Genomic DNA, 26,037 nt, shown 5'->3' on the forward strand with positions numbered 1-26,037 from the left:
ATTTATGGAGCCCCAGTGAACTTAGGCACTGTGCTGGGTGCTGAGGACACCACAGCAAGGGTAAGGGCCTCCCTCTCAAGGAGGACTTACAATGTTACCACCAGGAGTCTGAAGAGGTCACAGGAATCTGCAAGAGAAAAGAGATCTCAGGCTTTGGCATGATCTGGACCTGAGTTTAAGACTCAGCTCTGCCACTGTTCACAGGACTTCAGAGAAGTTACTTGGCCTCCCACAATCTTGATTTCTTCATCTGTAAAAATGTAGATAAAAGTCTAATTTAGTAAGGCTCGTGGGGGATTCATAGTAATAGGTGTGAGGTGCCTGAAAGTCTGAAGTGCCTGGTACCAAGGAGACACTCAGACCAGCAGCGACCAATCATGTTAGATGGTGAGGACTCAACTGGACATCTCTTTTTATCTGCACTGAAAGATGCATGTGAAGCTTTTCATTAGAATAACAAGACAGCCAACTTGGGAACTTAACTTTCCTTACACCCATCTGTTGACATTGACTAATTGGCTGGTGACACCTCCAGAACAAAGCTTTAGTGTTTGAAACTAAGCATCCCTCCCCTTCCTTCCTCCCTCTCTTTCTTTCCTTCTTTCCTTCTTCCTTTCTTTCTTCCTTCCTTTCCTTCTTTCGCCCTTCCTCCCTTCCTTCTTTCCTTCCTATCTTTCTTCCCTTACTTTCTAAAGCCGTTAAGTAGGGCTGAGCAAGTAGGCATTCACACCAAAGGGGGTTCGGGGTGAGGTGGCAAACACCCAGCACAGAGCTTAGGCAAGGTCAGGAGGGCATCTCAATTCTTAGGTTGAAGGAGACTGAACACATGTTACAACGAAATGCAGTGTGTGTTCCTAGAAAAATATGAAAGATACTATTAGAAAATTGGCAAAACTTGAATGTGGTCTGTGGCTTAGAGAGCAGGGGTGTCACCAGGCTAATCTCCTGATCTTGATGGTTGCGCTATAGTCATGGAGGAGAACGTCCTTGTTTGTACAAAATATGTACTAAAGTACTCAGGGCTCCAGGAGGCACTTATGTCTGCAACTCACTCTCAGTAGGTTCAGAAAAGAAAGGAAAAGAAAACTCTTTGTACCATTCTTGTAACTTTCTATTGTTTAAAATTATTCCAAAGTGAAAATATCTTTAGCATTAAAAAAATAGTTTAGAGTTAGTATTTAGTATTGTGCTTACCTGGCTTGAATGTCAGGCAAGCTCAATTCTTTTTTTTTTTTTTAATTAACATATAATGTATTATTTCAGGGGTACAGGTCTGTGATTCATCAGTCTTATACAAGTCACAGCACTTGTGTGACTTGTCATAGCACATACCTTCCCCAGTGTCCATCCCCCAATTACCCCATCCCTCCCACACCCCTCCCCCCCAGCAACTCTCAGTTTGTTTCTTGAGATTAAGAGTCTCTTACTGTTTGTCTCCCTCTCTGGTTTCATCTTGTTTCATTTTTCCCTGCCTCCCCTATGCTCCTCTATCTTGTTTCTCTAATTCCTCATATCAGTAAGATCATATGATAATTGTCTTTCTCTGATGGACTTATTTTGCTCAGCATAACACCCTCTAGTTCCATCCATATCGTTGCAAATGGCCCAATTTCATTCCTTTTGATGGCTGCATGGTATTACATTGTATATATATATATATATATATATATATATATATATACCACATCTTCTTTATCCATTCATTTGTTGATGGGCATCTAGGTTCTTTCCATAGTGTAGCTATTGTGGACATTGCTGCTATAAACATTAGGGTGCATGTGCCCCTTTGGATCACTGCATTTGTATCTTTAGGGTAAATACCCAGTAGTGCAATTGCTGGGTCACAGCGTAGCTCTATTTTCAACTTTTTGAGGAACCTCCATACTGTTTTCTAGAGTGACTGCACCAGCTCAGGCAAGCTCAATTCTTAACATTCTTAGTGTTCTATGTGAATCTGCATGATAATATAGTTTAACTCCTTAGCTATTATTATATTAAGTATCATTCTTCCCACATATTTGCTGTCCCATAATTTATCTTACCCAGACAAATATTAGTTATGTTTCCAAGAAGGGAATAGTAGGCTGTGGTGTCAGCTGATTCTCAAAACCCTGCTGCCACCACTTGCTAGATGAAGGATCTTAGGCAAATTACTTATCTCTGTATCTCAATTTTCTTATCTGTGAAATGTGGATAATAATAATACCGGGGTGCCTGGGTGGCTCAGTTGGTTAAGCATCTACCTTCAGCTCAGGTCATGATCCCAGGGTCTAGGATTGAGCCCTGCATTGGGCTGCCTGCTCAGTGGGGAGTCTGTTTCTCCCTCTGCCCCTCCCCCTGCTCATGCTCTCTCTGTCTCTCAAACAAATAAATAAAATATTTAAAAAGTAATAATAACAATGCCAAGCTTACTGGGTTGCTGTGAGAATTAAATTTTATGGTCTATGCAAAGTACTTAGACACTGAGGAGAACATAGCCAGTATTCAATAAATATTAGCAGTATTAACCAGTATTATGCTGTTACTCACATTGCTCTATTACATAAGACATAAGTATAATTGATGGAAGTGCCTACTTTTGAGATCATTCCTCTCTTATATAAGCTAACATTATTTTTTATGTGTGTATATTCTAGAGAATTTGGGAACATGTGAGATGGAAATGTTAGCCAGGTGGCAAAATATAAAATTAAAGACTGAATTCTTTATAAACAGAAGAGGATTGACTTAAAAAAAAGTTGAGCCTTCCTGATTTGAGAAAAATAAATATACCATTTGTATTAATCAGCTGTTGTCATGATAATACTGTGTAACAAATGACCCCCAAATAGAGTCCCTTACAACAAAATTATTTATTCTCATGCTCACAGATTTGCAAGTTGACTACCATTCAGATGATGTAGGCTGGGCTCTGCTGGACAGCTCTGTTTCAAGCTGTGACGTGCCTGGGCTTGGCTCCCAGTCATACCTTGGGTCTGATCTGCTCCACATATCTCTCATCCTCTTTAAACCAGCAGCTATACGGTCATCTTCTTGTCATGACAAATGTCAGGAACACAGGTGTCAAGTCCAATTATGCAACACAGTTAAGCCTTTTGCTCACATTGTGTCCACTAATATTTCACTCGCTAAATGAGGTAACTTGATGAAACCCAACATTAGTGGGTTGGGATGTATGCTCAGCCCACAGAGGGAGAATACTAACTGTCCAGTCCATTACAGGGGACTGAAGAATTAGGACCAATGATCTAATCTGTCAACCACTGTATTTCAATGGTATATGCTCTGTCTGTGCCTAGAAATGTCAGCACTTCTATAAGAAAGATGATTAGTTCATGAACAGGCAACACACATCAGGTTGTTTCTCCAGCAGCAGGGATGGATTTGCTTGGATTTATTTCCCCTTTTTCTTCCCATGCACAGTTCACAAAAAGAACCACCCATACCAGGATAGTAATCTGTGGCCATGACATTGAGAGTTTGCCCTTGTGCATCTCTCTCATGCAGAAATAAACATGGATTACAGTCTTGTCATCATCCAACAAATAATGCATTCCTACTGCCTCCATGAATTCAGTTCACAGCAGGAGTCTCTTATTTTATTTGTATAAAATTGCTGAAATATCCTTGCATATAGTACATGCTCAATAAATATGGGTTGAAAGAGTGAAGAGCAGTATATGAATACTGGAGAAACAAAAATTATGCAACAACTAAAATGCTCACAGATTACCGTGCTTTTTGGCTTGAGAAAATAACATGTGATGTGACTCCCACCATGAATGCTATGGGAATTTATTATCTGAAATAAATATGTGATCTTAAATGCATACTAACTACAAGAATTTAGCTTCTGCGTGACATTTTTTAAGCTAACAGAATTGCCTGTCACTTCCCTATATTTCTTCACATTTATTGTCAGCCTTTTAAATCCCTTCTAAAAACCACAAGTCTATATTCGCCACTCTACTTAACTTTTTATTGTTTATGGGCTTCCTGTGAAGATAGCTAGACAGACAAGGCTGATGAAAAGGAAAGCTTGTCCTTATCAAATAAATACTTACCAGTAACTGTGTAAAGGGATTTTTCCCCCTACCAGTGGAAGACCCCTGTTTCAGTAAAAACCCGCTCATTTGAGGCATTTTAAATGGATGGAAAGTTATAAACCAGCCAAAGTGTCCTTCTGAAAGAGTGAAAGGAATGTTAATCTAATTGCGGGAGAACGCTTGCTTAGAAAGCGAGACTTCTACGCTGGCTCCTCCTGCTGGCTCTGAGGGTGAACTGTCTAGAGACGGATGAAAGCAATGTACCTAATAAACCTTATCCTCCGAGGCCACGTTACTCAAATGGCAAATCCAGCATTCTTCTAGAATGCACTTACTCGGTAATAAACATGCCATTTCTTGAGTTTTCTTTGTAGGGCAGAAATATTGCAACTGGATCCTGCAGTCAAGGCTCAAAGTGGGAACCAAAAGCATGTCCCCCCAGTGGCTGTGTTAGGGAGTAGGACGGCACGCAAATGCAGAGGGGTAAAAACCCAGTCGGGGTACCTTAGGAAAACAGACTGGTTTTTATTTGATATAAAGCCGGCCTCGGGGTCTGACTGGAAATGTCCCTCTCATGCATTTCGAACTGCTAGAACCAACTCCTCACCTTCCTCTCACTGAAAATGTGTTTCTCTTTCCCTTCTTATCTTCCTCTGGCGCAAGAAGGACTTTTACTCTAAAGGAAACTCGGTAACCAGACTAATTTTAAAGGCAGCCTGTCACTGCGGACTGCAAACCTATTGTGAAATCTCTGTTAAAAAGACTGTCCACCGGGAGAGACAGAAAAGCTGGCAGATTTCTCCTGCTTGACTCCATTTGGTGGGAGGAAGGGGGGAAATACTGACCCATGGATTTAACACGTGCTGCAGCACCCACTTAGCCTTGTTAAGGGAGCAAGAGCAGCAAGGATGGCTGTTTCCTTCCTAGAGCAAAATCCAGTGGCGTCATCTGCTTGGAGAACTAGAACAGAGCAAATGTCAGACTGTTAAGCGGTACTGTAAATATGCCATTTAGAACATTGGGTATAGGTACCTGTAGAGCTGCCTCGGGTTCTCCTGTTCAAAGTTAGCCTGTATCCCCCCAGACAGATACCACAGGTGTTGGGCAGAGGGAATTGTATACATAATTATGTTTTCATTGGTAGCATTTTTTTCCATGCTTCAGAATGCCACTCTCATTTATTCATTCATTCATTCATTCATTCACTCATTTATCTATGTCACTGTATTATAAACTTTTTTCTTTCATTCAAGTCAATTCCAAATGTTTTCCCATCTGCAACTCTCTTTGGTCAGTTCTTTTTCAGAGCAACTTGGCAAAACGTTTTCCCATTGCTTTTGAGGCTCTTGTTTGAGCACTCCTATTTGAGTCCTCCTCTAGGGAGGATTCCCCTCCTCTGGATTAAGAGCTGGTAGTAGTAATGCATGGTGGGTCAAGGCAGGCGAGCAAAACAAGGTTAAGTGATCTGAGCCTGGTGATGGGTCAGGACTCTGAAGAGGGCTCAGCTGGGTGATTCTTCAGCTCTTGGTAGCACAGGTCATGGTTTGTCTGCATGCAGCAGGCAGCTGGGCTAAGTTGAAAGGTGCAGAAGGATTCACCCACGTGTCTGGCCCCTCAGTGCTTTGCCACATGGCACTACTCTCTTTCCATGTGCCTTTCTCTTAGGGGGCTAGCCTGAGCATCTCTGCAACATGGTGACTGGCTTCCCAGAGGGAGAAGGTCGAATCTTCTAGTCCTCTGAGGCCTTGACTTGGGGATCCCAGGCATCATTTCCACATTTCACTGATCTAGTCACAGAACCAGTCCAGATTCAAGAAGAGGAGAGAAAAATTCCACTTCTTGAGAGACAAAGATCTATGGCCATCTTTAACCCATAGTAATATATGCTACTCACTTCTGCTTCTCTGCTTTCTGTACTCAACATGCTTTATGTTCTGTTCCGGTGTCTTTATATAAATTTTTCTTTTTTAAAAATTTTCTAAACAAGAAGAGATTTGGAAACTGTCCCAGCAATGAGGTAGAAAATCCTGCCTTTATTTGCCTTTGAAAAGTTTATTTTTTCTACCCATAAATCCACCGGTATATATTACACATTTTAAGCCAAAAGAAAATGTTAACCAGTTTCTAGCATACAGCCATCACCGAACCTGCCCAGTGATTTGTTTTTCAAGGAGTTATGTACTATGGTGTACCCTTGACCAATGTAGTCTGTTCAAGACAAAGTATCTCATAGCATAGATGTGTTAGACTGTCATGTGTACATTAGCTAAAAATAGATATTTTTGCAACATATATCAAACAGGAAAAGGAGTCATAGAAACTTAATCAAGCAAATTTCCTTACACGGTGTATATCGCTTCCATCAAGGGAGAAACGCAGATTCGAATTAAGATCAGTACTGCATTTTGGGAAATGCTGTCCAAGGCGAGAACTGTTGTAGGAGTGCTGAGTAAATTTGCTTTACTATAGTAGAACATTTCGTCAAGCAAATCAGGTGAGAAGGGACAAGTATAAATGTACCTATTTATGTAGGTAATTTTTCTGTTTCAGGCCTCTGATTCATCTCTCTGCCTTGCTTTGGGAGTCAGGCTACATTAGTTACAATTAATTTCAGTGCTGCCTATTAACCATAAAGAGATATTTCATAAATTGACTTGATGTATTTTTTTTCTTCCCCCTCTGTGATTTTCTTGCAAGATGAGAACGGTCCAGAGGAAAAACAAAATACAGAAGAAACGGAAGAGCAGAACCAAGAAGCAGGTGGGCTCAGATTTTTTTTTTTTTTTTTTTTTGAGGATTCTCCTAGGCCTTATCCACAGAGATGAACAGTAACTTCACTCAGATGTTGTTTTCTAGACATGCTTATACCTTTTCACCAGGTTGATTGCCATGTTCGTATAGGTCTCCCTCAAGAAGCCACCAATTCCACTGACTATAGGTGACAGCACTTCCAGTCAGAAGGGTGCATTCTCATTCCCCATTCACTAAGTCCATTCTTCTTCTGTGTAACAACACTTCGCTTAGAAATGCTCTAAGAGCAACAGGCAAAGTTTGGAGCAAGAGCAGTGTTACCTCAGAACTTGGCTACCTCAAAATTAGCAGATTTAGTTTGGGGAGAAAAAATAAAATACAAAATGTTCAAAGGAAAGAAATAAGAGGCTTTCCCTCCATGAGGAGTAGAATGTTCTTTACTGCTTTGCATTATACTTTGAAGAGCCGTGTTTCTGGTTGTTTCTTTAGGGGTGGTAGGACACAGTGTCATGGAGCCCGATTACCTCACAACCAGACCTAGCATGAGATCCAAAGCCTTCCTGACATCTCCTCTTCCCTAAGAACAGATGTGTCCATTGGATGTTTATAGATTCTCTACTGTAGATTCTGAATGGAATATCTTTAAGTGAAGTAGCACTTAAGACAGAAGAGGTGGTCACCACCTTTAGCTTCTTGTCTCTTTTTACCCATCTCGGTCCTCAGTACGCTCTCGTTTAAAAGACCGATAGACATGGTTATGCTATTAACAACACCACCCAAATCAAAATACCCATCTTTCCTTTAGTCTCCAAGTCCCCCTGAGCCCCATGGAGGGGGGGCATTTTTGAAAGAGTGAGCACCATCTGATGTGTGCCAGGCACATCCCAGGCCATATGCTCATTTCTTGGAAATCAACCAGGTAGCATGATAAGTTTTTCACTGAAAACTTCCTACATTAACCTTGGAAGTTTTTCTAGAGAACTGGAATCTTTTATTATTAACCTGGAAGATGGAATTGAAGAAGGCCAATCAGAGAAAGCACTGAAGCAAAGCAGCAAGGACCTTGTGTAGCTGCCGCTGGGTCAGCCGGCTCCCTTGGCCGAAACATAGTCCTTGCAATGAATTGAATTTCTGATCCGGCAGACTGTTGATATCCACCACTCCCCACCCCAGCTCCCGACCCACACATCATTATGCGCCGTGGAAGATGAGTTTTGTGTGAGAAGCTGTCACTGTTTTCACTGCTGGCTGCTGACAAGTATTAGTCAACTAACTGCTGACAGCTGAGGCCATTCTCTGACTGGTGAGATTTCACAGGTTTTATTCACTCACTGTTCTGTCCCCAGCTATCTTTATCAGCATAGATTTTCCCCACCCTTGTTCACATACACACACACACACACACACACACACACACACACACACACACACACATTTGCCTGTGGTTTGTTTATTCATCCCTTTTTAGCTTGTCTGTTGAGAACAGGCAGTTTCTTTTTGGATTTGGGATCACCTGTCAGCAGAGAGTGGTGGGGCTTTGGTCTTCTTCTCTACCCCTTGGATCGATAGCATTTTCATCACAGTATGTTTACGTCTCAAGGTAAAGAATAGTTCAAATGGCACCCCTGAGGGCCTCCTCTGGTCTTCCAAGTGAGCCTGCTGGTTGGCCCCAATCATGGCAGAATTCATCTCTGATCTTAGCTGTTGTCAGTATACATGGTTATGTCTGCTCTGGCTCATTTCCTAGCCTTCCTAATCCAAGTGCAAAAAAATCAAAGATGAGGTCCTGGTCAATAAAGCCCTTCTGACCTATTGCTCTTCTTCCAAAATAACAAAAATGATAATACCTCCTTTACAATTAATATGATTTCCAATTTCAATTTTGATTATGAAACTGTGGGCCTCTTCCACAACATGAAAAACACAATCTCAAACCTGCACAGTTTGACTGCTGTCACAATCCAAATTGAAGTTGTAGATAATATTCCTCAAATAGTCGTATTATTATTATTATGTTCAATTAGCCAGCATATAGTACATTATTAGTTTCAAATAGTCATTTAATGAATATATATCAAAGGTCTATGTGACTCAGGTGCTGTTCTGGGCACTGGGATACAACGACAAACCATAAATACAATATCCCTGCCTCCTTGAAGCTTATATTATGGTGGGGTTGGTGGTGGGAGGGGGGATGAACCTCAGAAATAAACAATAAACAAAAACACACAAGATGGTGATAAAAGCCTTGTGGAGAAATGGAGTAGGTAGAAGAAACACTGGGAAGGCAACTTTCCATCAGCTGGATTTGGGAAGGACTCCCTGAAGAAGAGATATTAAATAAAATCTCAATGAGGATCTCCTCATTGGTGGAAGAGCATTCTAGATGGAGGGACCAGACGATGCAAATGCCTCAAGACCAATTTTAGCATGTTGGAGAAAGAAGGTTGGAGTCGCTGGAGCATGGTGTGTTAGGGGGAACATGGTGTAAGATTTGGTTAAAAAAAAAAAAAATCATAGGAACAGATAATGTCTGACTATTGAAGATTTGATTTTATTAGAACTACAAAGAAGCCAGTGGAAGTTTTGAAGTTTTAACAAGCTCACTTTGCCTGTGAGTAAAAGTGGGTCACCAAAAACAGAGACCAGTTAGAAGGCTATAGCAGGAAGACATGATGGCAGTTTCTGGAAACAGAGACAAAATGGACTGATGTGTCATATTCCAGACATAAAGATAAGAGGATGTGTTGATGGAGTCAGATGAGGGGTAAGGGGGAAAGAGGAATCCAGGATAATTCTCAGATTTTTAGCATCAGGAACTTTGTGGATGATGGTGCCACTTGCTAATATTAGGAAGACGGGCCGTGAGGCATAGTTTTTGTTGAGAAAGTTAGTAGTTCAGGCTTTTTCCAGAGTAAACATGAGAGGATACTTAGCCATATGGGATGTCAAGAAGCTAGCTAGTTAGATAGATTAGATGATGATTCTAGAGAGATGTTGACTGAGATACAGATTTGAGATTCACGTGGCATATAAATGAGATTTAAAATCATGGTTCTGAAAAAAAAAATTTTTAAATAAGATAAAACCATGGTTCTGGGTGAGATTCACTAGAAAGAGCATGTAAATAAAGAAAACAGTGGGCTTGGGACACCAAGACTTCCAGATAGGTGGCAACAGAATAGAGAAAAAAAGTGTTTCACAAAGAAGAGTTAAGACTCTGTGAAATTCTACTGAGAAATTAAGTAAGGTGAGAAAGAGAAATGATCACTGGAATTCACAAATGGAAGTCATTGGCATCTTTTCTCAGAAAATTCTCAGAGGGGTACTGGAGCCAATGGAGTGGGTTATGGGGAGACTATGAAGTGAGAAAGTACAGAACAATAACACAGACGGCTCTTTTAAGGAGTTGTGCTGTGAAAGGAAGGGCAAATGGGAAGATGTAACGCCAAGGGAAAGTTAATAGTTTTTTGTCTGTTTTTTTCTTTTTATAGGCGATTGTCACCTACCAAAAGAGATTTATCCTCTCCAATTATTCCTCTACTAAAATTTTTATTCTCTCTTCCAATAGAGACATGACCTGCAAGTTATAGTCCTATGCATTAAGAAGGAAAGAGATGCTAGAAAAATGCAATTTGTCTTCAAATATTAATTATCATGGGTGTGTGAATTCTCCTGAGTTCCATAACCTTGTTACTACATGAAGAATGTATATTTCTTTTCAATTCCTTCTTCAATTGTGAAATATTAACCATTCCAAATGACTTTGAAAATCCATATATAAATTTACTATTTTAATGTTAGTAAATTAATTATCTATTATCCTAGAAGCTAGATACGAGTGGAGTCACCATGTCATATACTTATGATATTGAGGGGAAAGATCAACTCTGATGAGGTTCATTACCATTGTGAGGGGGACAAGGACCTCCAAGTTCCTTAGCCCCCACTGTATGCTTGGGTGATGTGAAATCTCCAAATGGCTTTTGGTGCTTTTCTGCAAATGATCCCCTTCTCTTGGGCCTCTGCACTGACAGCCATCAGCCACGCTCCTTGCAGTTTGACAGCCTGACATAACAGAGCAGAAATACTGTGCTAAGAAAAACCAAACTTTAAACACACACACATAAAAGCGCTTTGTGGAGACTTGCAAGAATATGCTTTCACAATCTTTCACTAAAAGAAATGTACCATTCTTCTAGAGGTGGGGAAAAAGCAAATGCCAAAGCGTAATAAGACCAATGAAGAGTATTCTTCACCAAAAAATAGTTTGTTGTCATTGGGCTCTGGTTTAATGGAAGATTCCTGTCCATTGTTATAAAAGAGAGTCACAAGTCCTAGACCCTTCGAAGGGCACTCAGTGTATTAGAGCATTAAACAGGTTCATACTTCCTTGGTGGAGTGGAGATGGGCATGCCACAGGCAGGGAAACTCCATCTTGACAATATTGACTCTGAGGCCATGTTTCTCTTTCTGCTGTACAGATGGCGTCAATGCTGCAACTGGGCCCAGCCCTGCTTCAGAAGATGCTGCTGATGTGTGTAAAGATGAAGGTATGAGACCCCTTACTACATCTAAAACTCACAAACTCATGGAAGACCATTTGGATTTTGTTTTTGTGAGGAAGTGAAGCAGTGAGCAAATCTATCTAATTCTCTTCAAGCACCTCCTTTATTTCCAACACAATCAAATATCCTGGCCACTCTGTTTTATTCTGTATCTGCCCTTTCAGAATTTATATATACATTTACATTTGTTCCTCTGAAAAGTAACTCTTTATTAAGTAGGAAAAATAATCAAAGAAATTATGTTCAAGGAAGATTGCCTATTTGAAACACCAGAATTAGGCAGATCTGCTATTTACAGCTACTCATTAGGAATAAGTACAAAGGAGCGGCATTTGGAAACTACCTACTGGGGACTCCATTATCCAGACATGATAAGAGAGAAAATTTGTTGAAAGGATTCTATAGAAATAAATCTTTGGTGGGAGGATCATCCCTCATTCTATGAACAGTTACTATGAGAAAATTTTGCACACCCAGGTATCCCCAAGGAGAAGAAAAAAGTAAAGGAAAATCACATTTAGACTCTAGGAATAAATTTCAGGGAGAAATAGTGGAGACATTCATGTGCAGATGATAAAGTTGAAAAAATTATCTGAAAGAAAATGTAATAGCCCTTTATTTTCTCTCACCCTGATTAACTGTCCCCAAACAAAAAGGTAATATTATTTTATATCTGTCATTGGTAGCTATTAAAAACCCCTCTATAGACTAGATTGTTGTATTTATACAAATGGGCATCTGGTAAACCCATGTAATCTCCTTGGAACTTTTAGATAAATATGCTGGATGCATTTGTTTTAGTTTGGAGTGATATGAAAGTAGATCTATACTTGACATTGATACTTGGCTATTCCTGGAACCACTATTTAGAAAATCAGAGTCATTTTACAATTTTAATACTCAGTTGTTTGCATAATTCCTTTCATTTTATGTTGTCTGGTATATGGGTTTTCCTAAATGAGGTGTCCTGTGTCATGAGAGTAGTTGCTAACATTGTGAACTCTGGGGCTAGATGGTTGAAGCTTAAATCCTGTCTCTGCCGCTCAAAATCGATGTAACCTTTGACAAGTAACTAAAGGAATTAACAAGTAATGACAAGTAATTAACCTCTTTATGCTTTCGTTTTCTCCTCTGTGGAGTGAAAACAACAACAGTATCTACCTTGAAAAAATACCATATACTTGTCAATTGCTCAAACTTTTCACCAGGCATGTGTACAGATTGGACTCTCCAAAGACAGACTCTGTGATGGAGGTTAGGAAACAAACATTTATTAGGGAGAGCTCTTGGAATCAACACCTATGAAAGAGAAAGGGTCAAAGCAGACCTGGGTAGAGAGGGAAGTTGAGCTGAAAGGCATTATCAACAGAAGCCACAGCTAGTCTGAGGATAACATGACCCTTCTGAGATGTCTCATCTGGAGTGAAAGAGTCAGGTCTGTAAGACCTTCCATTGATAAGTCACCCGATATTGGTTACCTTGGGAAGGGGGCGTGGCCTTACATGAGGCAGAGGTTTTCCATTGAGGTAATCTTGATTACCTGAGATGAATGAGGGCTGCCTGCACCTAGGAGAATAAATTCTTCATTCCTGAAGGGGGAACTGTGTTGCCCAACGAGCGTATACCACATTGTCATTTTCGGTGGTTCTTTTTTTGATCATTGCCACTTTTTAAATGAATCCCTTAATTCTCCCCTTCATATTACTCAGATATGTGTTCTTACATCTCTGGTTCTAAAGCCATTTTTTATATCTAAAAATGTAATAACATAGATATCCACATAGGTTCTGATAAGAAACCCCGGGTCATCTTAGAGAGAGAAATAAACCTGACTCAGTCACACTGGGAAGACAGAAAGTGGCAAATAATTTTGGATATTCTAGTCATTTAGCTTGTGATAAAAAAATTTTAATGTCATGAAGTTAAATGGCATAGTTTAGGAAACAAGAGATCGTCTACTTTAAGTACTTCAAGCTGAGATTTTTTCCTGTTGAGCTGTTTGGTTTGGAGATATTACACCTTTATAGAAACACTGTTTGTGATATTTCTTGATGCTTTTAGGATCTCACACCATTAATTGCTCATGCCAGGATCAATTTCTCAGAATACTTTTAGTATTTTTTTTTAACATGAAACTTTTAGTGGTGGTGACTCCAACAAGTTCTGTCACATATCACAAATGCAATTCCCTAGGAAGATTAAATGTGAAGTTTTAGGGATTTTACTGAAATAAACTGTTAATATCCGTTAACCTTTTGATCTTGGGGAAACATGTTTTCAAATCCACATTAACATGTAGTCCAGTTGCAATTAAAAATAGAACACAGAAAATAGGATTTTTGCCTCTTCCTTCTGAAATAGCATATACACGAGAACACTGTTTTTTTGATTGATTATTAGTCAGTACAAAACTCAGACCAAGTGTCTAATGCATGTAGAACTGGCATCTTGACTGACATATACATAGCTTGGAACAAAAAAGAAATGAATTTGCCATTGAAATCCTCCCAAGACTGAGATCAAGTTGAGATTAGAAGGCAGTCACATGTGTTGAAGATTCATTTCAAGCATTCGCCATTATTAGCTTTTATGCAGAAATATAGCTCTTCCTTGGTGACACTTGGGCTATTTGTGAGCTCTGCAGTTTTAAGATCGCTTATAAAAAATGCTTGTTACGGTCTCCAGTTTAAATGGCAGAATATTTTTGCTGACCAAAGGACCTGAAGGAGCCCTTGCTTTCTTGCTTTTGCTTCCAGACTTAGATCTTGACCCAGCATCTTCTTGGGTTTTAGAATTGCTGATATTATGGACTGACCTTCACTCTCCTTCTCTCTCTCTCTCCCTCCAAAATAATTCCCCCCAAATTTGGAGACTCACCAGTTATTCCTCACTTTGCTTGTTGATTGGCTGGATTTACATTTGTAACTTTGTTTCGCCCAGGAAATTAGTGTCTTCTAAACTGCGAGGACTGAGAACAAGCCAACAAAAAGTGAGCTGGCTAATGTCACGTGGTTTGGGATATGAGACTTTTAAAAAATTAAAATAGGTACGTGAAAGTGGAATTTCAAGAGAAAGTGTCTTCTGGGGTGTCTTCCGTGCCAGCGATTTCGTTCAAATGTTCTAGACATATTTCCCACTGGGTACCGAGAATGGATGCTCATTGCCCATTTACCCCACATAACTGGGAACAATGCACGCTGCTAACAGAAGGAGGTACAACTGATTGGCTGTTGGATCAAGAGCTAGATTGTGCGCTACAGACTTGAAGGCACCTGTTCCCAATGACTCATTACAGACCTTGGGTGGGCAGGAGTTGAGTTGGGAGGCTGAAATGCGAGGAGGAGGAATGTTGATGAATAATTCATCCACAGGGTGGGGGGATGCCAGGGATGCAGCAAGCCAGGACTGCACTGAAATGCACTCCAAGGTAAAACTGGCCTGAGGAAATATCTGTAGGTTCAGAGGAGTTCTTAAGTTAGTTAAAAACAGACATGGGCTTCTCTCTCGAGGGAGTTCTTTCTCTACTGGTAAAAATATTCTGTTTATTTAATGGTGGCTTGTACTTTAAATCCTTAAAAACAAACCTGAGATTACAAATGTTAAGGTTGGAAACCAGCAAATGAGGAGGCATTCCGATGAAGGGGAGGATAAACACAGGAGTAAACTTTATGCCAGGGATATCAAGTGCTCTGGTTGAAACTGCTGCAAAGTTTTTATTTTCATTGTTATTATTATTATCACTATTATTTAAGATATAGTTATTCTTAATTCAAGGAGAACTCTCTGTTCTAGTTGTCTCAACCCTCTTAATAGCTCATCCTTACTCACGGCCAAGGCCAAGGTACTTTCCCGGAGGGGGAAGAAAAAAGTGCTGTTTCAACACATCCCAGTCCTCCTGTCTTATTATTTAATCAGTACCTAATTTGAATTTGAAGGTCAACTAGACCAAATCATATGCTCATTAATATTAAAAGAAAAATCAATTAATACTCAGGTGCATGCACGCCCGAGCTTGTGTTCTTTTGGAGCCCTGTAAGTCCCATCATGGATGTTTGGGTGTTTATGAAGCGCGATATCACCTGGGGAAGGATTTCTTAACCCTTAATCTGGTGGCAGACACCCTCAAGGTCACAATTTCTGTAAAATGAGAGTAATGCTCGAACAGGAGTCAGCCCTGCAAGGAGAACAAAAGATAAAAGGATGAAATTATGTATGAGGAAGCAGATTCGGGTATGTGCCAGAGATGGGCATACATGTCCCCGGCCAGCAGTCCCTGGAAGCCTGGCCAGATGAGGTTGGTTCCCAATCCTTCTGGCCATGTCACTCCTCCTGTCTAAATCATTGCAGGGAAAGAAAACATTGTACCACCCATGAAATTCCTCTTGGGCTTCTGCAGTCTAATTTTTTTCAGGCTTTTTTTCTATTCTTGGTGTCTGTCAGCCCCCGACTAAGGGTTCTCACCATGGTGGGACAGAGCTGTCCCCTGTCTTGGATCTGCATTGGTAGAGTCTCTGGATACACCTTAACACCTGAGTTATCACACGGATTTTAAGAGTCTGAAGTGTGGAATCAAAGGCATCGCCCTCTGGCAGCTCAGTGAAGGGGAAAGAACCAAGATGTATGGAGTGTCTCTGGCACTCAATGTTTTACATTTATGTACAATGTATTCTTCATTTCATGAAAGGGTAACCCAAGACTCATAAGCAAGAGAAAATGTGTATCTGTGTAGCGGGGGAGAGGAAAACAACTTTATTACTATTTACTCCCAGCTGATATTGAAGTGGTATTTACATTTCGATAATCCCCCCCCAAAGATAGCATTTTATTCTATTTTTAATATAACAACTATTTATTTTTTCTGCCTATAAGAACAATACATATTTATTGTAAACTATTTTAAAATGCAGAGAAACATAAAAGGGAAAAGCCTATGACCATTTTCCCTTTAAGAAATAAATTGTGAAAAAATATTCCTCATTCTGATTTTTTAGTTAACAGTGCACCATGAATATTTTCCCTTGTCTTTAAACATTCCTCAAAGGCATGATTTTTATTGGAGGCGTAATATTTCATCATATGGTTGTCTGACAATTTACACAGCCAGTGTTCTAATGTTAGATTATTTTGTTATTTACAGTTTTCTCTCTATTATAAATAATAAGGAAATGCAGTGCATGGATTTTAAATAAATCTCTGTGTATTTCTATGATCAGTTCCTTAGAATAAATTCCTCATTTTTTAAATTTACTTGGGAAAAGGTTAAAATATTTTTATTGCTTACATTTATTTTCTTATTTTAACAGTAATGGGTGTTTATTATATGAAAAAAAAAACAAGCAAAATAGAAATGAAAAATATCCTCCATAATCTCGATCCTAGAAATAAACATATACAATATGTGGATATATAAACTTTGTCTGTTTCTAGATTGCTGTGGATAGATAGATAGATAGATAGATAGATTTTTAGACCATTATTTATTGATTTCAGAGAGAGAGACCTAGCACAAGCAGGAGGAGAAGGGGAGGGAGTGGGAGAGAGAGATCCCAAGCTGACTCTTTGCCGAGCCCAATGCAGGGCTTGATCTCATGACCCTGAGATCATGACCTGAGCGGAAACCAAGAGCCAAATGCTAAACTGACTGAGCCACCCAGGTGCCTGAAACTGTCTTTTAAATACAGTGTAGATTGTGAAATTATTTCCATGTCTTTTGATAGTCTAACATAACTTAATTGTACCTCCCAATGAATGAATGTTTCTAAGTTACTTACCCTTCTTCATTTGAGTCATTTCTTCATTTTCAGTTTTAAATTCTGTTCTGGTCAGGAATATTCTTTAACTTAGTAAATGTTCATGATCGTTTTTGTTAAAAAAAAATGCAATATATGGAAATTCATGCAAATCTTTGTCTTTTCTACAATGAAGAGTTTACTCCTCTTTTGATTCTTTAAATAATTGTATATTCATTGTAAAAAAAAAAATGCAAATCACCAAAGACAGCATATGGAATAGAATTTTTAAAACATAAGATATCACAGCACCCTGAGATTACTACCATTCACATTTGGAGGACGGTCCATCCTTTCGTGTATCATTTTCTGGATATAGGCACCCACACAAAATTTTACTTAAGTTGATCATATAATGTGTGGTTTTAATGCAGCTTCCCCTTTTTTCTTGTTTGCATACTTCCCACCTTCCAATAATTCAGTGAGTAAAATGTACTGATTAAGTATATTTAATTATACTTAAGTATAATTAAGTATATATAATTATATTGTTTTATTCCAACTTCTGGGTCCAGACTCCAGCTCTACCATGACCTGTCTGACTTTGGGTGAGTTCTTTGTTCTCTGAACCTCACTTCCCTCATTGGGAAACTAAGAATTATAATAACACATCCATCACAGAATACTGAACATTGAGTCAATCCATTTATACATGTCAGGAGAGCCTGATATACAGTGGCAGCTCAAAATTTTTATCCATGGTTAATATATATTTATAAACTTCTTTTATAAATATTGTATCACCTTCTACATACTTTTCTGAATCTGGTTTTGTTGTAGGCAGCAAAACTTTGTAGAAATCCCTCTGAGTCATTTTGTGTAGACCTAATTCATCCATCTTAAAGCTCCTGTGATATCCCATGGCTTGGAAGTACTATAATTTATTCAGCCATTCTTCTGTGATGAGTGAGCACTTTTTCCCCACTTTATTGCCATACAAACAATGCTACATAGATGTCATTGCCCATATATCCTTATAAGCAGTGCTTTTATTTGTATGGGAAAGATTCCAAGAGTGTGAGTTCTTCCTTTGAGGAGTATGTGTTTTTAATAGATACTGCCAAAATGCTTTCCCAAAAGGCTGTAACAATTGGTATTTTCATCGGCAATTGTGATTTTTGTTCTTTTTTAGTATTTGCCAGTTCAGTCAGTGGAAAATAATATCTCATTACTTTTAAAAGGTCAGGATTATTATTCCAAATTTGCGGATAACTGTGGCTCCAAAAGTTTAAGAAACAGTTCTAGTTACCCCAAAGGTAGAACCAGAATTTGGAAACAAAGTCTGCTTAAACCCAAAGCCCATGTTTTGTCCATGACACCATGCTTCTTCTCACATCATGCATTTGGAGCCAGAGATATTCCTTGCCTGAGGAAGGTGGGATGCTGATAGGGATGCAGAGTAGTCAACAGCATGAGAAAGCTGAGACCCAAACGAGGTGAGTAGGGCAGTGAGCTTGAGGCAATAGCAAGGGGAGTTTGGCTCCTACTTACTTGGTCCACATTGCAACCAGTCCTATGATGAAATGTGTTCGTAGAAACCTCCCATTTACCCCACCAGATATAAAGTCCAAACTCCTTTCTATAATATTTATGATCTTACCACATAGTCTGGCTCTATACCTGCACATTATCCCGCTGTGTAACCCAACTCACATGTGTGCGGTTTCCCAAACGCCACTGCTGTACAAAGTTCTACCTTGGTTCTTTCACATCTGTTTTCTTTAAGATTCAAAGATTCATTTCCAATATTTTATCTGTTCATGAGTCATTTACTCCATCATTCCCTTCCCCCCTTTCCCTCCTTCCTTCTTTCCATCAACAATTATCTGAGCAAATATTTTTATAACAAGAATTATATTAAATGATGCAGTGGAAGGACATGCACATTTTCCTCTTTCTTGATTTCTCCCCTCCTCATTGCATTTTATTCCACACAATAGTGAACTGTCTTTTCTAGTTTCTTGTCAATTTGTTTGTAAAACTTCAAAACTTACTGTCACTTTGTATCAATATTAGTTATATACGGGACTTCTCTAACTCACTAGAATGTCAATATCTGAAAACCAGGTAACCCAGTCTCATTCATTTGCATGTCCTGTTCCAAGCCCAGCACAGTGACTTGTGCACAGTAGATCCTCAATATTGGATATACACAGCCTATGGTAGAAAATGAGCCACTTATAACTGTCCTAATATCATGACCATTTTGCCAAAATATTTATTACTATTACTAATGGTCCTAATAGAGGGAATTCCCTTTCATAATTCTCCTCTTTCAGAAATGAATTTTCCCCAAAATGTCATGCTAGAAAAACACAAAGGTAAATTCAAAGCAGAGACTTCCCTGTTTGTTCACTTTCATTTGGACAGTTCTCCCCTATCAGAGAACAAAATAAATTCCTTCTAAATGGTAAATGTATATAGATTATTTGCTATGGTTAAAGCTCATTATTTATGCTTAATTTATGATGAAGCTTTTCCAATAAGCTTTTCTAATGTTTTGATTAAATATGCTTTAAATTGGATTAAATGGGTGAAAGTAGATACAATCATTTATCTTCTTTTTAGTATTAAAAGTGTATTTATCTACCACAGTTTAAAATATTCTCAGGTGGCTATTGGAAGTCAAGTAGCAGTTGCCTTACAATTATATTTTCATATATATTATTTTTCTTTCAAATCAAGTGTGACTGTAATTATATATTGGTAACATTTAGTTTAGTTCTATGATGTCTTGGGAAGCATTTCTAAAAATCTGATGAGTGAGACCTGGAAACAAAATCATCAGATTAGGATATAGGGATTATTTGAGTGGGGTTGCAACCCCTTTCCCCAACACACAATACTGGACCTAAATTTAAGTCCAAATAGGTCTAAGTTAGTATGAGCATCCCTGAGATCCATTTTCAGATTCACAAACCTAAAATTTTATGTTATTTGGTGCAAGTCATGCAGCCTTTATGAGCCTCAGTTTATTTTGGATTCACAATATCACTGCTGTGTGACTTTAGGTAATTTTTTAAAGTTGTGCCTCAGTTCCTCCTCTGTAAAATGAGGATGATAATAGTATTATATCATAAGGTCCAAATATCAACATTGGAAGAAGTTAATTCCAGCCCTCCTGAATGCCTTGGAGGCGTTCAAGACTTCAGTGGAGGAAGTAATTGCAGATGTGGTGGAAATAGCAAAAGAACTAGAACCAGAAATGGCGCCTGAAGATGTAGCTGAGTTGCTGTAATCTCATGAGAAGACTTGAATGGATGAGGAGTCACTTCTCATGGGTGAACAAAGAAAGTGGTTTCCTGAGATGAAATCCACTCCTGGTGAAGACTTTTGAAATGACAACAAAGGATTTAGAATATCACATAAATTTAGTTGATAAAGGAGTAGCAGGGTTAAAAAGACTGACTCCAGTTTTGAGAGAAGTTCAACTGTGGGTAAGATGTGACATGTGACGGAGAAACAGTCTATGGAAGAGTCAATCCACATGGCAAATTTCACTGTTGTGTTACTTTAAAAATTGCCACAGTGACCCCAGCCTTCAGCAACTACCAGCCTGGTCAGTCAGCAGACATCAACTTAGAGGCAATACCCTCCCCCAACAAAAAGATTCTGACTTGCTGCAAATTCAGGTTATGGTTAACTTTTTTTTTTTTTAAACAATTAAGTATTTTTAATTAAGATAAATACATTGGGGTTTTTTTAGACATAATGCTATTGCATACTTAATAAGTGACAGTGTAGTGCAAACATAACTTTTTTATGCACTGGGAAATCAAAAACTTCACTGGACTTGCTTTATTGCAATATTCACTTTATTGCAGTGATCTGCAATAAATCCACAATATCTCCAAGATAGATGGAGCTCATAGATACAAAGAACAGAACGGTGGTTGCCAGAGGTGGGGGATGATGAGCGGGAAAAATGGATGAATTGTTTTTGTTTAAAAACAATTTTTTACCTTAAATAAATGGAATAAATTTATATTTACTAAAGATAAAACAAAGTATTTAGGTCACATTAGAGTACATCTCAAAGTACCTCAGAGAAAGTAACAAAATAAACTGAACAAGAAGAGGAAGAAGAAGAAGAAGATGGAGGAGGAGGAGGCAGGGAAGAAGGGGAAAAAGAAGAAGAAGGAGGAGGAGGTGAAGGAAGAGGAGGAGGGGGAGGGGAGGAAAAAGCGGGGGAGAGGGAGGAGGGAGGAGCAGGAGGAGGAGGAGAAGGAGAAGAGGAGGAAGAAGGAGAGGAGCAGGAGGAAGAGGAAGAAAGCAAACAAAGCTCAGCTCCCTTCTTTTACACAATGATAACATATTTTCAGTGAGAGAAACTAATTTTTAGTTCTAGCATTATATGGAGAAAAGCAATATTTTCCAGTGGTCATGAGGTGGTCTGGTGTATGACTTCAAGAGAATTTTGTGCCTTTTTATACCCTAGTATAATACAATAGACACAATAAAAATTCAGAGGTTAGCAGTAAATACAGACTACTTCTGGTTTCATCTATATCCTTACATGGACATGGTAAAGGAAAAAAAAAGTTTTGGAGTGATTTTTTTTTTAAAGCATATATACATTACTATTTCAATTAAAAACTAAATGTTGGAGGAGTCAAGATGGCGGAGAAGTAGCAGGCTGAGACTACTTCAGGTAGAGGGAGACCAGCTAGATAGCTTATCTAAAGATTGCAAACACCTACAAATCCAACGGGAGATCAAAGAGAAGAAGAACAGCAATTCTAGAAACAGAAAATCAACCACTTTCTGAAAGGTAGGACTGGCGGAGAAGTGAATCCAAAGCGATGGGAAGATAGATCGTGGGGGGAGGGGCCGGCTCCCGGCAAGCGGCGGAGCAACGGAGCAAAAAATCAGGACTTTTAAAAGTCTGTTCCGCTGAGGGACATCGCTCCAGAGGCTTAACCGGGGTGAAGCCCACCCGGGGTCAGCGTGGCCTCAGGTCCCACAGGGTTACAGAAGGATGGGGGTATCTGAGTGTCGCAGAGCTTACAGGTATTAGAACGGGGAAGCCGGCTACAGAGACAGAGCCGAGGAGTGAGCTCTAAGCTCGGGGTTACCTTGAACCGGTTGCAGGCTCGGTCAGCTTGGAGCGCGGCCGGAGGCCAGGGTGATGGGAGTAATTGGGCGCTGTTCTCTGAGGGTGCACTGAGGAGTGGGGCCCCGGGCTATCGGCTCCTCCAGGCCAGAGACTGGGAGGCCGCCATCTTCATTCCCGTCCTCTGGAACTCTACGGAAAGCGCTCAGGGAACAAAAGCTCCCGAAAGCAAACCCGAGCGGATTACTCAGCCCGGCCCCTGGTAAGGGCAGTGCAATTCCGCCTGGGGCAAAGACACTTGAGAATCACTACAACAGGCCCCTCCCCCAGAAGATCAACAGGAAACCCAGCCAGGACCAAGCTCACCTACCAAGGAGTGCAGATTCAATACCAAGGAGAGCAGTGGAATTCCAGAGGTGGAGAAAGCAAAGCACGGAACTCATGGCTTTCTCCCCATGATTCTTTAGACTTGCAGTTAATTTAATTTTTTTTTTCTTTTTCAATTTTTTTTCACTTCTTCTGCTAAATTTTTTTAACTTTTACCCTTTTCTTTTTTAACGTTTTTTAACTAGATTAATATATATAAATATTTATTTTCTTTTTTATATTTTTTCTTTATTCATTTTCTTTTTTTGTTTCTTTTTTTTTTTTTTCTTTCTGAACCTCTTTTTATCCCCTTTCTCCCACCTCACGATTTGGGATCTCTTCTGATTTGGTTAAAGCATATTTTCCTGGGGTTGTTGCCACCCTTTTAGTATTTTACTTGCTCCTTCATATACTCTTATCTGGACAAAATGACAAGGCGGAAAAATTCACCACAAAAAAAAGAACAAGAGGCAGTACCGAAGGCTAGGGACCTAATCAATACAGACATTGGTAATATGTCAGATCTAGAGTTCAGAATAACGATTCTCAAGGTTCTAGCCGGGCTCGAAAAAGGCATGGAAGATATTAGAGAAACCCTCTTGGGAGATATAAAAGCCATTTCTGGAGAAATAAAAGAACTAAAATCTAACCAAGTTGAAATCAAAAAAGCTATTAATGAGGTGCAATCAAAAATGGAGGCTCTCACTGCTAGGATAAATGAGGCAGAAGAGAGAATTAGCAATATAGAAGACCAAATGACAGAGAATAAAGAAGCTGAGCAAAAGAGGGACAAACAGCTACTGGACCACGAGGGGAGAATTCGAGAGATAAGTGACACCATAAGACGAAACAACATTAGAATAATTGGGATTCCAGAAGAAGAGGAAACAGAGAGGGGAGCAGAAGGTATATTGGAGAGAATTTCCCCAATATGGCAAAGGGAACAAGCATCAAAATTCAGGAGGTTCAGAGAACCCCCCTCAAAATCAATAAGAATAGGTCCACACCCCGTCACCTAGTAGTCAAATTTACAAGTCTTAGTGACAAAGAGAAAATCCTGAAAGCAGCCCGGGAAAAGAAGTCTGTAACATACAATAGTAAAAATATTAGATTGGCAGCAGACTTATCCACAGAGACCTGGCAGGCCAGAAAGAGCTGGCATGACATATTCAGAGCACTAAACGAGAAAAACATGCAGCCAAGAATACTATATCCAGCTAGGCTATCATTGAACATAGAAGGAGAGATTAAAAGCTTCCAGGATAAACAAAAACTGAAAGAACTTGCAAACACCAAAGCAGTTCTATAGGAAATATTGAAAGGGGTCCTCTAAGCAAAGAGAGACCCTAAAAGTAGTAGATCAGAAAGAAACACAGACAATATACAATAACAGTCACCTTACAGGCAATACAATGGCACTAAATTCATATCTCTCAATACTTACCCTGAATGTTAATGGGCTAAATGCCCCAATCAAAAGACACAGGGTATCAGAATGGATAAAAAAACAAAACCCATCTATATGTTGCCTACAAGAAACTCATCTTAAACCCGAAGACACCTCCAGATTTAAAGTGAGGGGGTGGAAAAGAATTTACCATGCTAATGGACATCAGAAGAAAGCAGGAGTGGCAATCCTTCTATCAGATCAATTAGATTTTAAGCCAAAGACTATAATAAGAGATGAGGAAGGACACTGTATCATACTCAAAGGATCTATCCAACAAGAAGATCTAACAATTGTAAATATCTATGCCCCTAACGTGGGAGCAGCCAACTATATAAACCAATTAATAACAAAATCAAAGAAACACATCCACAATAATACAATAATAGTAGGGGACTTTAACACTCCCCTCACTGAAATGGACAGATCATCCAAGCAAAAGATCAACAAGGAAATAAAGGCCTTAAATGACACACTGGACCAGATGGACATCACAGATATATTCAGAACGTTTCATCCCAAAGCAACAGAATACACATTCTTCTCTAGTGCACATGGAACATTCTCCAGAATAGATCACATTCTCGGTCCTAAATCAGGTCTCAACCAGTATCAAAAGATTGGAATCATTCTCTGCATATTTTCAGACCACAATGCTCTGAAGCTAGAACTCAATCACAAGAGGAAATTTGGAAAGAACCCAAATACATGGAGAATAAACAGCATCCTTCTAAAGAATGAATGGGTGAACCAGGAAATTAAAGAAGAATTGAAAAAATTCATGGAAACAAATGATAATGAAAACAACGGTTCAAAATCTGTGGGACACAACAAAGGCAGTCCTGAGAGGAAAATATATAGCGGTACAAGCCTTTCTCAAGAAACAAGAAAGGTCTCAGGTACACAACCTAACCCTACACCTAACGGAGCTGGAGAAAGAACAAGAAAGAAACCCTAAACCCAGCAGGAGAAGAGAAATCATAAAGATCAGAGCAGAAATCAATGAAATAGAAACCCCCCAAAAAAAATAGAACAAATCAACGAAACTAGGAGCTGGTTCTTTGAAAGAATTAATAAGATCGATAAACCCCTGGCCAGACTTATCAAAAAGAAAAGAGAAAGGACCCAAATAAATAAAATCATGAATGAAAGAGGAGAGATCACAACTAACACCAAAGAAATACAGACAATTATAAGAACATACTATGAGCAACTCTACGCCAACAAATTTGACAATCTGGAAGAAATGGATGCATTCCTAGAGACATATAAACTACCAAAACTGAACCAGGAAGAAATAGAAAGCCTGAACAGACCCATAACCAGTAAGGAGATTGAAACGGTCATCCAAAATCTCCAAACAAACAAAAGCCCAGGGCCAGACGTCTTCCCGGGGAATTCTATCAAACATTTAAAGAACTAATTCCTATTCTCCTGAGACTGTTCCAAAAAATAGAAATGGAAGGAAAACTTCCAAACTCATTTTATGAGGCCAGCATCACCTTGATCCCAAAACCAGACAAGGATCCCATCAAAAAAGAGAACTACAGACCAATATCCTTGATGAACACAGATGCAAAAATTCTCACCAAAATACTAGCCAATAGGATTCAACAGTACATTAAAAGGATTATTCACCACGACCAAGTGGGATTTATTCCAGGGCTGCAAGGTTGGTTCAACATCTGCAAATCAATCAATGTGATACAACACATTAATAAAAGAAAGAACAAGAACCATATGATACTCTCCATAGATGCTGAAAAGGCATTTGACAAAGTACGGCATCCCTTCCTGATCAAAACTCTTCAAAGTGCAGGGATAGAGGGCACATACCTCAATATTATCAAAGCCATCTATGAAAAACCCACCGCAAATATCATTCTCAATGGAGAAAAACTGAAAGCTTTTCCGCTAAGGTCAAGAACACGGCAGGGATGTCCGTTATCACCACTGCTATTCAACATAGTACTAGAAGTCCTAGCCTCAGCAATCAGACAACAAAAGGAAATTAAAG

The 26,037-nt window shown here is 39.3% G+C and overlaps 1 protein-coding gene across 1 annotated transcript in view; it reads left to right on the forward strand.

The window, feature by feature from the left end:
- The window catches only part of MACROD2 (mono-ADP ribosylhydrolase 2), a 1,923,023-nt gene that overhangs the window by 1,805,043 nt on the left and 91,943 nt on the right, over positions 1-26,037 (forward strand). The window contains exons 12-13 of the mRNA XM_032859215.1: positions 6,744-6,806; positions 11,282-11,350. Coding sequence (XP_032715106.1) covers positions 6,744-6,806; positions 11,282-11,350 — 132 coding nt within the window. The remainder of the gene's footprint in view (positions 1-6,743; positions 6,807-11,281; positions 11,351-26,037) is intronic.

Source organism: Lontra canadensis, unplaced genomic scaffold (assembly GCF_010015895.1).
Source record: "Lontra canadensis isolate GAN:19392208 unplaced genomic scaffold, GSC_riverotter_1.0 scaffold16, whole genome shotgun sequence".
Lineage (NCBI taxonomy): Eukaryota > Metazoa > Chordata > Mammalia > Carnivora > Mustelidae > Lontra > Lontra canadensis.